Source organism: Corticium candelabrum, chromosome 8 (assembly GCF_963422355.1).
Source record: "Corticium candelabrum chromosome 8, ooCorCand1.1, whole genome shotgun sequence".
NCBI lineage: Eukaryota > Metazoa > Porifera > Homoscleromorpha > Homosclerophorida > Plakinidae > Corticium > Corticium candelabrum.
In genome coordinates, this window is record NC_085092.1 from 3,147,746 (window position 1) to 3,159,964 (window position 12,219).

The following is a 12,219-nucleotide window of genomic DNA, read 5'->3' on the forward strand; positions in this document are numbered from 1 at the left end:
CAAAGCATCTGATCTAACTAATTGTTGCTAGTACACGCAGAGTAACTGTAACAGTATGGAAGACTAGTAACATCACTAAGTTCAAGATTAGTCTATAAATTTAAATTCAATTAGAACAAAAATACAATATAATACAAAAACAGTTAAACACTAAAGTTTAAAATTAAAATACTATATATGTAAGGTAAAAATATTTTGTGTCTATGCAGAAATCGAGGAAAAGACACATACGTGGACCGAGTGCGGTAGCGCGCACTTGTGCGACGTTTTGCGATGACGTCATCGGTGAAATGACTGGAAGTCCTATTGACTGCAGTTGCAAATTTACCGGTTGTGTTGACTGCATTGTGTTAAATTTGCTTGCGTCTCAAGTTCCTATCCGCTTTCACTATGTCAATATTCAAGTCTCCTCTCCTGGTAAATGCTTACGCCGTTGTACTGGTACTACACAACAGTTCACGAAATGAATGTGCTAGCTGTTCTAGAACTAGTTTGCATTTAGGTATCTGGTGTAATGCTCTGGTTCTACGTCTACGATGGAGTTTACGTTTGCTGCGGTGACAACGGTGCCGAAGACGTCAATTTGTGCAAAATCTACCCGAAAGGAGTCGTCATCTGTGAAAACGCTGCGCGACTATCAACGGTAGCTGCCGGTGTAGGCGCATTACTGTTCTACGGAGAATGGCTTAACGACGGAAATCTCATTCCTCAGACATCCGTCGGATGTAATGTTCCTACGTGCATAGTGGCAATGGCATTTCTGCTAACCTTCCCGTGGAGTTATGTTGCAGTGCAAGCATTCGTTTTATTCTATGAGACAGAACAAGAACAGCTAGTGCTGTATTCACTCGAATTTTTTGCTCTACTAGCTCTTGAAGCTATAGGCATGATAGCTGCGGTGATCAACAATTAATTAATTAACATACGTTCAGTTTGATTGGTAACAATTTTTTGCAAATTTTGTTTTATACAGGCAAATTTGGGTTATGCGATATTGCAAACGATGTGGACGCCAGCAGAAGACAAAGAGAAATCAAATAAGGACACTGACGAGACAGACGATGTTAGCACAATAGAAGCAAAGAAACGAAAGCGACAGTCGAATAGTAGATGGTAAAATAATTTGCAATGCAATCTACCGGCACGTTTAGAAAATTTGTCTAGTGATAAGTGTATTGAGAATGCGCATGAGTGCGGTTAAGTAATTTATTCAAAGTGCAAGAAAAAATTGTTAGTTATCTGGGCATTTCTGAAATCGTAGCTAATTTTATGCCCACGAGCAGGCAAGCGGTCTCTGATGCACGTGCGTACAGTACATGCCAAATTAAACTGGACCAGTTTGTATACGTTATATAGTTGATTATACAAGTTAATATTTCTCCATCGATCTCTCTGTCTAGACTGTATACTGAATAAGCAGATGCATCGGAAGAAAAGTGGCATTGGCCCATTCCTAACGCGCTCTAGGTAAGCGTGACCTGCAGTGCTTGTACATACTGTTACTACTACGAGTACATATGAATATACTGCAGCAGCTAAGAACCACACACAGGGCAAGTATGCGTATTTATTTTCAAATGGACAAATTTCTTTAGATAAGCACGGGTAACATGAAAAGGCGAAATCATCACCTGTATAACTCACTCAGTCTTATCTGTTGTTTTTGCATATCTCTAGACACGTAAAGTGGTAAAAATCTGTAGACTGTATTTGTGGATGGAATATCCATCACAGACGGCTTTGCTACCAACAACTTGTGGCGTTACATTAAAACAACAGCACGGCTGCTATTACTCTGTAAACTGAACAAAGCATCTGTCCTAGATTGTTGGTAAATACTTGCAAAGTAACCCATAAAATTATGTAAAACTTTAACCTTAAAGCGACACTGTCAAGATTTTATCCTCGGATACCTAACGTCTAAACGCCCCCGCAAACTTGAATTTAGGTAGAAATTTTTCAAGTTCTCCAAAACGAGGAATCGTTGGCAAGTGCGATTTTACCTGTAGTTATATTGCGTTATCTGCCACGTTTTGGCAATAGATCGACTTTTGTCGTGCTTTGAGTGCCTGACAGCCGATGTCGTCGTACTGACTAGGTCATTGCGCATGGATTTGATACGTCGTATAAGTTTTTGTAAATATAGAGCAAGTATAGCGTTTGTTTTCGACTTCGAACGGTTACTTTCTGCTGCGAAAACGGGCCCTTTGCAAGCCGCACGTGATGGACAAGATTCCCGGAAGTTGTCACCGATATGACTTCGGTATCTCAGAAGAGAAGCCATGGAGGTGCACGTCAAGGGGCAGGACGTCGCCGCAAGTGCACAACAAGTGTTATGAAGACTATTAAACTGTCGCAAGACATCTATAGTAGGCTCCTAGCTATAGACATCCTAGCGAAAAGTCCCATTGTCTGCGTACCGGAATAACCACTGCTCCTTCGTCAGCAGACGTGTCTGATGCACTAATACGCGTTCTATCGTCACGAAACGCCATTACGCTGTCCTAGGAGTCCCGATGTAGGTTTGCGCGCGAAGTGTGACACGCCTAGAGCGCACAAGCATGCGCACTTGTGCGCTCAAATCTTGACAGTGTCGCTTTAATATGTTCAAAATATTCAAATTACATTACAACAAAATACAATAAAACACTAAAATGGTAAAATGGAATTGTAAAATTCAAATATTATTGTGTAAAGTTAGAAAATATTGTGTTCTGACGGAAAGAGACATACCTATACCGAGTGCGGTAGCGCACGCTTGTGCAACGTTTTGTGATGACGTCTTTAGTAAAATGACTGAAAGTTCTATTGACTGCAATTGCAATTTACCGGTTGTGTTGATAGCATTGAGCTTGCTTGCGTTTCAAGTAACTTTAAACCTTTAAGTGCTTGTTTTACTATGTCAATGTTCAAGTCTCCGCTTCTGATAAATGCTTACGCCGTTCTACTGGTCCCATTCATAGACACAACAGTGCATGGACTAGATGTATTGTTAGTTTCAACTTTGCTTTGAAGGTATCTGGTGTAATGCTCTGGGTCTACGTCTACGATGGAGTTTACGTGTGCTGCGGTAACAACGGTGCCGAAGACGTCAATCTGTGCAAAATCTACCCGAAAGGAGTCGTCATCTGTGAAAGAGCTGCGAGACTATCACCGGTAGGCGCCGGTGTAGGCGCATTACTGTTCTACGGAGAATGGCTTGATGACGGAAATCTCATACCTCAAGACACACCCGTCGGGTGTAATGTTCCTACGTGCCTAGTGGCAATAGCATTTATGTTAGTCTTTTCGTGGAATTATGTTGCAGCGCAAGCATTCCTTTTATTCTATGCGACAGAACAAGAACAAGCAGTGCTGTATTCACTCGAATTTTTTGCTCTGCTAGCTCTTGAAGCTATATGCATGATAGCTGCGGTAATTTTAATTAACGTACATGTACAGTTGGATTGGTAACAAAAAAGTTTTGCATATTTTGTTTCTTATAATTATATACAGGCAAATTTGGGTTATGCGATATTGCGAACGATGTGGACGCCCGCAGAAGTCAAAGAGGAATCAAATACGGACACTGAAGACAGTGACGAGACAGACAATGTTGCTGTACTGCATTTGAAAGCCAAGAAACGAAAGCGACAGTCGAATCGTAGATGGTAAAATAGTTTGTAATGCAATATACGCTTACAAAAATTTGTCTATAAGTGATAAATGTATTATTGGACGCGCGTGACTGCGTATACAAACGCAAGAATAAAATTGTATGTGTTCTACCTATCCGGGCACTTCGCAACTGATTATGTAACAATACTAGAGTGCACGTGGCTGCTTGCGTAGTTATTACTAAGTAAGCTTTTTACACTTTTGCTTGCCAGGTGGCGTGTGTACAATGTAGGTTCTAGCATCGCGTCAACTCACACGTTGTCTTGCGTCTGTACAAGATGCGCAACTTGTCTCTGCATACGCATGCGTACACGCTGAAGTAAACCGGACCAATTTGTACAATATAGTTGACTCACAAATCATTGTTTCTCTTTAATTTATAAGAAGAAAAAGACCAATCGTTCTATACTTTTTTGCTAAACGGAAAGTCAACTGGTCTTGCAGCTAGGTACAAATATGGCGGTTGGAAACATCTCGTCTGTGGGATCCTCGTCTGTGGGATGACGTTTAACTGCATAGTAGTTGGAAAACGTTGGAAGTCATGTATGCATCCGGCGCATGTGAAGGCCAAATCAGCATCATAGAAATACATAGACAAAATGGCCAAAGACTCTTTGTACCCTAAAAAGATAACACTAGTTTACTTATCAAGCGCATGACTCGCTCAAACTTATAGAAATACAAACAGTTTGTAAACAAAACGTCCAAAGACTTCTTGTACCCTAAAAAGATAACCTACTCAGGCGTATGACTCGCTCAAACTTCAAATAGAGTTGCTAACTTCAGGCAATAATGTGTAATCAAAAATTTATATGTCAATACATATAGTAAAAGGAGCACACTTTTTAATTTGCATAAGATCAAATTTTATAGCAACAAGAGCATGAAAAAACAGCGCATTTAGCTGTGAAAATTTTATTCATTAAAAATTGAATTTGTTTGCTACCTTGTTCTAGAACTAGAAGAGCACGTGGCTCAAACCGCCAATCTATATATTATAATAGAGACCACAACAAGCTCGGCGACTTCAAGCCCAAACCCAGAATTTTATTGGTAGGGTTTCCAAAAATTATTAACAGCAAAAAAATTAATATCAATGGCACAACCCGGTTTGGTTGCCATCCATATACGAGTCTTAGCTAATTCAAGACTGTTACTATCGCATAGCTTCAATGATCTAGTAATCTAAAGTTGTGAGGGTTAGGATTAGAGTTGCGAGGGTTAGTTGTGATGGCTAGAGGTGGAGTTGTGAAGGTTAGGGTTAGAGTTGAGAGAGCTATAGGGTTTAGGTAGAGTTGTGAGAAGTAGGGTTATAGTTGTGAGGGTTAGGCTAATTAACCCTTACAACTCCAACTCTCACAACTCTAAACTTAATTAATTCTAACCCTAACCCTCACAACTGTAACCCCATCTCTCACAACCCTAACCCTAATTAACTCTCTCACAACTCTAATCCCAACATTCACAACCCTAACCCTATAACTCTCGCAACTCTAGCCCCAACCCTCACAACTCTTAATCCCAACCCTCACAACTCTAACCCTAACTCTCACAACTCTAATCCTAACCCTCACAACTTTAACCCTATCTCTCACAAATCTAATCTCAACCTTTACAACTCTTGCCCTAACTCTCACAACTCTAATCCTAACCCTCACAACTTTAACCCTAACTCTCACAACTCTAATCTCAACCGTTACAACTCTAGCCCTAACTCTCTGAACTCTAATCCTAACCCTCACAACTTTAACCCTAACACTCACAACTCTAATCCAAAGGACCTAACCTTTACAACTCTAACCCCAACACTCACAACTCTAATCCTTACCCTCACCACTCTAACTCCAACCTTCACAACGCTAATGCTAACCCTCACAACTCTAACCCCAACACTCACAATTCTAATCCGAACCTTACACAACTCAATCCCAATCTTCACAACTCTAATATCCTAACCCTCGCAGCTATAACTCCAACTCTCACAACTCTATTCCTAACCTCCACAACATGTTACTCTAACCCCAACACTCACAACTCTACTCCTAACCTTACACAACTCTAACCCCAACCAACTCTAATTCTAACCCTCACAACTCTAACCCCAATACTCACAAGTCTAATCCTAACCGTTACAACTCTAAACCCAACTTTTACAACGCTATCCCTAACCCTCACAACTCTAATCTTAACTTAGCCCTTAATACTCTAACCCTAACCGTAGCAAGTCTAATCCTAACCCTTAACTTTAGCCCTAACTCTCACATCTCTAACACTAACCCTCACAACTAACTCTAATCCTAACTTTTGCAACTCTAATCCTAACCCTTTAGCCCTAACTCTCACAACTCGAACCCTAACCCTCACAACTAACTCTAATCCTAACTTTTGCAACTCTAATCCTAACCCTTACAACTTTAGCTCTAACACATATGCAAAACTTTAGCCCTAACTCGATATAGCCTAGCCTTCACAACTATAACGCCAACTCTCACAACTCTAACCCCAACCCTCACAACTTTAATCCTAACCGTCACAACTCTAACCCCAACTCTTACAACTCTGATCCTAATCCTTACAACTCTAAGCCAACACTCATAACTCTATTCCTAACCGTTATATAACTCTAACCCCAACTCTCACAATAATATTATTCTAATCCTAACCCTCACAACTCTATCCCTAACCACCGCAACTCTAATTCTAGCCCTCACAACCTTAGACCTAATTAACTCTAATTCTAGTCTTCCCAACTCTAATTCTAACCTCTACAACTTTAGCCCAATAACCATCACAACTCTAAACATTGATTTTGCCTCAAACGTATCAATTACGTACCACTTTATTATTTCGTTGTTTTTGTTTCTTCTCTTGTTGTTTAGGCTAAATAAGAAAAATTATGTATGCATTTGTAGATGCTCGTGCAAAATCTTTAATTAAAGAATTACTTTGTATCCCAAAAATTTGCGAATAACGTTTGTCTGTTCTATGTTGAGTTTACTTCTAAAGCTGATCAGGTGGTTTATGTTAGTAAACTGCTGTAACTCCCTTTGTGGTCCAGGATCCCACCACAAGTTGATCTTCTGACAATCGTACAGAGCATCACTCTGTGCAACTTCTTCGTTTCGATGCAACACGATAATAACTGTAACACGAACTCGACATAAGACAGCCAATTTAAACTGAGAGTAACAAGCAACAAGCTGGTAGTGAAGTCACACACAGCGTTACACGTACGCACGCACGCACGCACACACACACACATTACTGTCATGCACACACGCACACGCACACACACGCACACTCACGCGCATGCGCACACACATGCACACACACACACACACACACACACACACATACACACACATGCACACACGAGCGCGCGCGCGCGCGCACTTTACCTCGTGTTATGTTGTTCCATTCGTCGTTCTTCGTCGCGCACATGAGTTTGAGCTCTTGATACATGCTAGAGCGATCGCCCTCTAGATACACGAGAGTACGGCTTGCACGTGGCATCACCAGAAAGCACTTAACGTGACTAAAATCCAAATGTTCTTCAATCAGTTGTTTGCCTATGAGCTTCCGCAGTTCTCTGTGTTGACTTGATATTTCTGGAGCAACATGGGCTAACGTGTTCTCAAAGTCTTGCAAAGCGTCAGCATTGGGGCCTGTCAGTATGATTGGTTCTTTATCATTCTCTGCTACAGAACTCATAGAGAAAGAAGAAAGACCACTTAGCTCTGACTGGTCTGTACGTACTTAGCTAGTGCTTGCGCAGTTGATATGAAAATGGTAACTTTATGCTGTCGCTCCCCCATCGATCGTCCCACTTGCTGCAACCACAAATCACGCGATCAAAAAGTAATTAGCTCCCACCTGTAGCAGTAAAGGTTTGTACAGAAGCTAGAACTTATTGTACGTGTGTGTGTGTGTGTGTGTGTGTGTGTGTGTGTGTGTGTGTGTGTGTGTGTGTGTGTGTGTGTGTATGTGTGTGTGTGTGTGTGTGTGTGTGTGTGTGTGTGTGTGTGTGTGTGTGTGTATGTGTCTGTGTGTGTGTGTCTGTGTGTGTGTGTGTGTGTGTGTGTGTGTGTGTGTGTGTGTGTGTGTGTGTGTGTGTGTATGTGTCTGTGTGTGTGTGTGTGTGTGTGTGTGTGTGTGTGTGTGTGTGTGTGTGTGCGTGCGTGCGCTTTAATTCAGACGCTGTGTTGGCACTTTGAAACAAAACACGAACGAAAACCGAAGAACTGCATGAAGATTCGTAGCACGCATGTACAACTATCAACTTTACCAACGTGCATGTGCACATCCAGCTCTGTCGAGATGCATTGAGGTTGGGCACACATTGAATCTTCATGACCAAGACTCGATCAGTCCAGCTGCACGGTTACAAGTCTCTGCATATACGTAATATGCGCATGTTGATCTGCTGTACAAAGTTTGCTTGAGGTGCAAGTAGATAGTCATTGATTGTCTACGTAATGCTAGCTTCAAAGTTTTATCTAACAAGTTACATTCTCTCGGATGCAGTGAGGAATTACCATGAAAGTTACATAATGTTATATAAAATTTTAGTTACAGTTTATCTAAGAAACTCACTATCCCGTTCTTTGCACGGGCATTCTAAATATTAATATTACCAATAATTAGTACGTTTCTGGAGTCAGGCAAATTGTTTTATTACTGAGTATACGTTTCTATGAACAAATTATAGCAGAAAGCTTACCATCCCGTTGTCTGCACGGGCAGACTAGCTATTAATATTACTAATAGTTAGCTATTACTATTAATTGTTAGTTAATTAATTTATCGTTGTATGCATTCTTGAAGTATATCTCATTCACTCCGCTCTAGTATCCCGTTAAGAGATTATTGTTGTAATAAACACCCCGTTGAAGACATAACCGAGTGGCCAATTAAAAAACCCCATTGATTGGATTATTGATTGTTTAATATCCCGCTGAAGCCAGCCCGTTGCAGGGAACAGGTGTATCAAACCTGGCATCTATTCCCGTTTATATATCCGACGTGAAAGTCACGTGCAGTACGTACTCACCTGGATAATTCGTTCCCAGTAGATAACTTGTGCCGACTCTTTCCAGTTCGACCGTCCCGCTGAACGTGGTTAGTTCGAAGACGTTGCTGGCGTTGCTGGGAACAGTTGTATCGAACGTGAAGCTCTTCGGGCATACGATGTAGACGGGCAAGCGAGTGTGGGCGTTTTTTCAAGACCCGGATATCAGCAAAAATATCTTTCCTTTTCTGACGTCGCCTGCAATAAACGACACGCCGTCCGACGTCGGGAACGGGCAGTTTAAATTCGGTTCAGATCCGATACGCCGTTAGGGTGATATCGTACGAGAGCTTAGGCGGGTTCCGTCGGCTGTAAATCGCGTCGTCGCGGGAGAAGTAAGGAAGACGACAACAGCTTCACTTTCGACCGCTATGGATTCGACGTGCGGGAGCCAAATTCGGCAGTGATCGAACTCACCGTCTTGGAGATCCTCTCTTACATACGAAACCAGCCAGCCAGCCAGCCAGACAGCCAGCCAGACAGACAGACAGACAGACAGACAGACAGACAGACAGACAGACAGACAGACAGACAGACAGACAGACAGACAGACAGACAGCCAGCCAGCCAGACAGACAGACAGACAGACAGACAGACAGACAGACAGAAGTGCAATGCAAAAGTCATCATGATAAAAATGTCAGCTCTGACAAATGACATTGACTGTACTGTAGATTGCTCTACCCAGTTTCTCAGCCACTACGTTGGCTCCGGGTAGTCTGCATTGTTCTCTTTTAAGTGTTACATGTTTGTTTGTTTTTAAAATCTAGTTCTAGTAAACTCTCATAGTTACAGAACTCTCTATATATTGTTACCTTGCTAGTTATGTTATAGATGTATGTTTGAAATAAATGTTATTTGACAGACAGACAGACACACAGACACACAGACAGACAAAACAGCTCTTCTTTAGACACATAGATCTAAGTTAAGAGACGAGTCTTCTAGCCAGAAATTCTTTCTGCACATTGACAAATTTATTTTAATGATTTATCTAATGTTAGTCAATAATTCAAAAACCAGTCTAAGTGTGAAAGCAAAAACCACGGATTTCCGTAAATCTTTTTTACTGTATACTGTATGGTACCCCTCTTTTACAGTATATTGTCATCCTTCCTCGACCGTCTATTGGCACCCATTTCAGCGTCTATACTGGTACCTCTCTTGTAACTTTCCGGTCATCTTCACATAGAAATGCGACGTTTAAATTTCTTTCTTCCCTTGTAATGTTTAGTAGCACTTTCTTTCATTAGGACCCCTCCTGTAGGATCCACTAATGGTGCCCGTACTTCTCTCCTAGCGTCAACTGACACCTCCTTTCCAACGTTTACTGGCATCTTTTTTGTACCGTTTGTTGCAATCTTTCTTTCATCATTTATTGGTACTCCTGTCTCAGCGTTTAGTGGCATTCCTGCGTTAGTTGGAAGTTTTATGTTCGTCAGAGTTGAAAATCGAACCAGCCGTAGCAGAGTAGCCAAGAGATAAATCCCAATGATGCACACAACAGCTAAAAGCAACACAATCTGGTGTCGCGAAAGAGACATCCGCTTGCGATCCTAAAATAATAAATATAAGATTATCTACTGTTATACTTTTGTCAAACTACATAATAGTTAATTATTAATCTACAAAGAAATCAACTAATAATCAATTAAGCTTGAAAGATAAAGACATTAGAATATTTAAGTTTATTGTGTCAAGCTAATTGGTAAGTAACCTAGGACTTGTCAAATGCGCGATAACGCAGCCTACTTCTAGAATGCAAAAATGTTTGGAAAGGCTGAAAAACTTTCAAGTGTTACTAAATTGATTTGCATAATATTTTTTACACATAGTATTAATTTATTTAAGACGTAAAGCTCAAATACTAATTTAAACGTTTAATTGCCCTCCAAACCCAATCAACGAGTAACATCCAGATGTTTAAAATTGCATGCATAATACAAGCCTATGAAACTAAATCGATACGTGATTCAAGATGGAAATCCATGAGGTTAATTATCAACGAGCTTAGGATCCTTTTCCACTTGTTGCCATTTACTGTCAGTCAGTAAATTGCTACAAGTTCATTTATTGTATATTTTACATAATATTGTAAAGAAAACGGTTTATTATTGAGTTCTAGAAATTTAATGACCAACTTTATAGCTTGTTATTGTAGACTAAATGTTCTAAACCTGTGAAAAATCTATTTTAATTATTTATTAATATTTAGTAAAGATTAGCAACCAATCTATTATTTGCCAATTGTGTTAAATTTTGTATGTAGTCTAATAATTCTGTTTCTTTTATTTATTAAGAACAAAAAGTATAATGTTTATATAGTTATACGTCTAGATATCGTTTTACAAAATTCAATTTTTTTGTCTTATTTTAAAAAGCAGCAAGTGGATGCCTCGACATTATTTAGTTGATATAAGTGATTGAGTAGGATGTGAATAGATACAACTTACAAAGCTCATTCGAAATCTATATGGCTTTACTTCGTATCCCAAAATCTTGCGAATCGCATTCCTTTTAGAATCACAAACGGAAAGTCAACTAGTCTTGCAGCTAGGTACAAACATGGCGGTTGGAAACATTTCGTCTGTGGGATCCTCGTCTGTGGGATCCTCGTCTGTGGGATGACGTTTAACTGCATAGTAGTTGGAAAAAGTTTGAAGTCATGTATGCATCCGGCGCATGTGAAGGCCAACTCGGTATCATAGAAATACATAGACAAAATGGCCAAAGACTCTTTGTACCCTAAAAAGATAACACTAGTTTGCTTATCAAGCGCATGACTCGCTCAAACTTATAGAAATACAAACCGTTTGTAAACAAAACGTCCAAAGACTTCTTGTATCCTAAAAGATAACCTACTCAGGCGTATGTCTCGCTCAAACTCCAAATAGAGTTGCTAACTTCAGGCAATAATGTGTAATCAAAAATTTATATGTCAATACATATAGTAAAAGGAGCACACTTTTAATTTTTATAAGATCAATTTTATGTCTAAATTAATTGTCCTTAATTAATTGAGCAACAAGAGCCTGAAAAACATAGCGCATTTAGCTGTGAAAATTTTTATTCGTTAAAATTAAATTCGTTTGCTACCTTTTTCTAGAACTAGAAAAGCACGTGGCTCAAACCGTCAATCTATATATTATAATAGAGACCACACAAGCTCGGGGACTCCAAGCCCAAACCCAGAATTTTATTGGTAGGGTTTCCAAAAATTATTAACAGCAAAACAGTTAATATCAATGGCACAACTCGGTTTCGTTGCCATCCATATGCGAGTCTTAGCTAATTCAAGACTATTGCTATCGCATATCTTCAATGATCTAGTAATCTAAAGTTGTGAGGGTTAGGATTAGAATTGCGAGGTTTATTTGTGATGGCTAGAGGTGGAGTTGTAAAGGTTAGGGTTAGAGTTGAGAGAGCTATAGGGTTTAGGTAGAGTTGTGAGAGGTAGGGTTATAGTTGTGAGGGTTAGCTCTTACAACTCCAAC

General features: G+C 40.1%; 3 protein-coding genes across 4 annotated transcripts in view; 1 reads left to right on the forward strand and 2 right to left on the reverse strand.

Moving 5' to 3' along the window:
- The first annotated feature begins 326 nt into the window (after nucleotides 1-326).
- On the forward strand, nucleotides 327-1,275 carry LOC134183753 (uncharacterized). The gene is made up of 3 exons (XM_062651343.1): nucleotides 327-441; nucleotides 503-898; nucleotides 974-1,275. The coding sequence occupies exons 1-3, from the start codon at nucleotides 391-393 to the stop codon at nucleotides 1,115-1,117; spliced, it is 591 nt and encodes a 196-aa protein (XP_062507327.1). The 5' UTR covers nucleotides 327-390; the 3' UTR covers nucleotides 1,118-1,275.
- Nucleotides 1,276-4,058: 2,783 nt separating this feature from the next.
- LOC134183684 (uncharacterized) lies at nucleotides 4,059-8,800 on the reverse strand. Of its 2 annotated transcripts, none has more exons than XM_062651270.1 (6): nucleotides 8,708-8,800; nucleotides 7,943-8,080; nucleotides 7,056-7,487; nucleotides 6,603-6,799; nucleotides 6,493-6,537; nucleotides 4,059-4,278 (listed from the first exon to the last, which is right to left on the reverse strand). In XM_062651270.1, the coding sequence occupies exons 3-6, from the start codon at nucleotides 7,366-7,368 to the stop codon at nucleotides 4,165-4,167; spliced, it is 669 nt and encodes a 222-aa protein (XP_062507254.1). In that variant the 5' UTR covers nucleotides 7,369-7,487; nucleotides 7,943-8,080; nucleotides 8,708-8,800; the 3' UTR covers nucleotides 4,059-4,164. The 2 variants fall into 2 exon arrangements, with proteins under 2 accessions (XP_062507254.1, XP_062507255.1); XM_062651271.1 differs by having other exon boundaries at nucleotides 7,943-8,077; nucleotides 8,708-8,785.
- A 584-nt stretch (nucleotides 8,801-9,384) lies between these two features.
- The window catches only part of LOC134183595 (uncharacterized), a 5,298-nt gene continuing 2,463 nt past the window's right edge, over nucleotides 9,385-12,219 (reverse strand). The window contains exon 4 of the mRNA XM_062651179.1: nucleotides 9,385-10,281. Within this exon, the coding sequence (XP_062507163.1) occupies nucleotides 9,910-10,281 (372 nt within the window). The 3' untranslated portion in view covers nucleotides 9,385-9,909. The remainder of the gene's footprint in view (nucleotides 10,282-12,219) is intronic.

What these genes read in the sequence shown, in the direction of transcription:
- LOC134183753 (XM_062651343.1), top strand. Translation starts at nt 391, where the DNA reads ATGTCAATATTCAAGTCTCCTCTCCTGGTAAATGCTTACGCCGTTGTA. An exon ending in ATGCTTACGCCGTTGTACTG is followed by an intron (nt 442 to 502) that starts GTACTACACAAC and finishes GTTTGCATTTAG; the next exon opens with GTATCTGGTGTAATGCTCTG. An exon ending in CTATAGGCATGATAGCTGCG is followed by an intron (nt 899 to 973) that starts GTGATCAACAAT and finishes TGTTTTATACAG; the next exon opens with GCAAATTTGGGTTATGCGAT.
- LOC134183684 (XM_062651270.1), bottom strand. Translation starts at nt 7,368, where the DNA reads ATGAGTTCTGTAGCAGAGAATGATAAAGAACCAATCATACTGACAGGC. An exon ending in GCAAATTTTTGGGATACAAA is followed by an intron (nt 6,538 to 6,602) that starts GTAATTCTTTAA and finishes TTTCTTATTTAG; the next exon opens with CCTAAACAACAAGAGAAGAA. An exon ending in AACAACGAAATAATAAAGTG is followed by an intron (nt 4,279 to 6,492) that starts GTACGTAATTGA and finishes TTATCTTTTTAG; the next exon opens with GGTACAAAGAGTCTTTGGCC.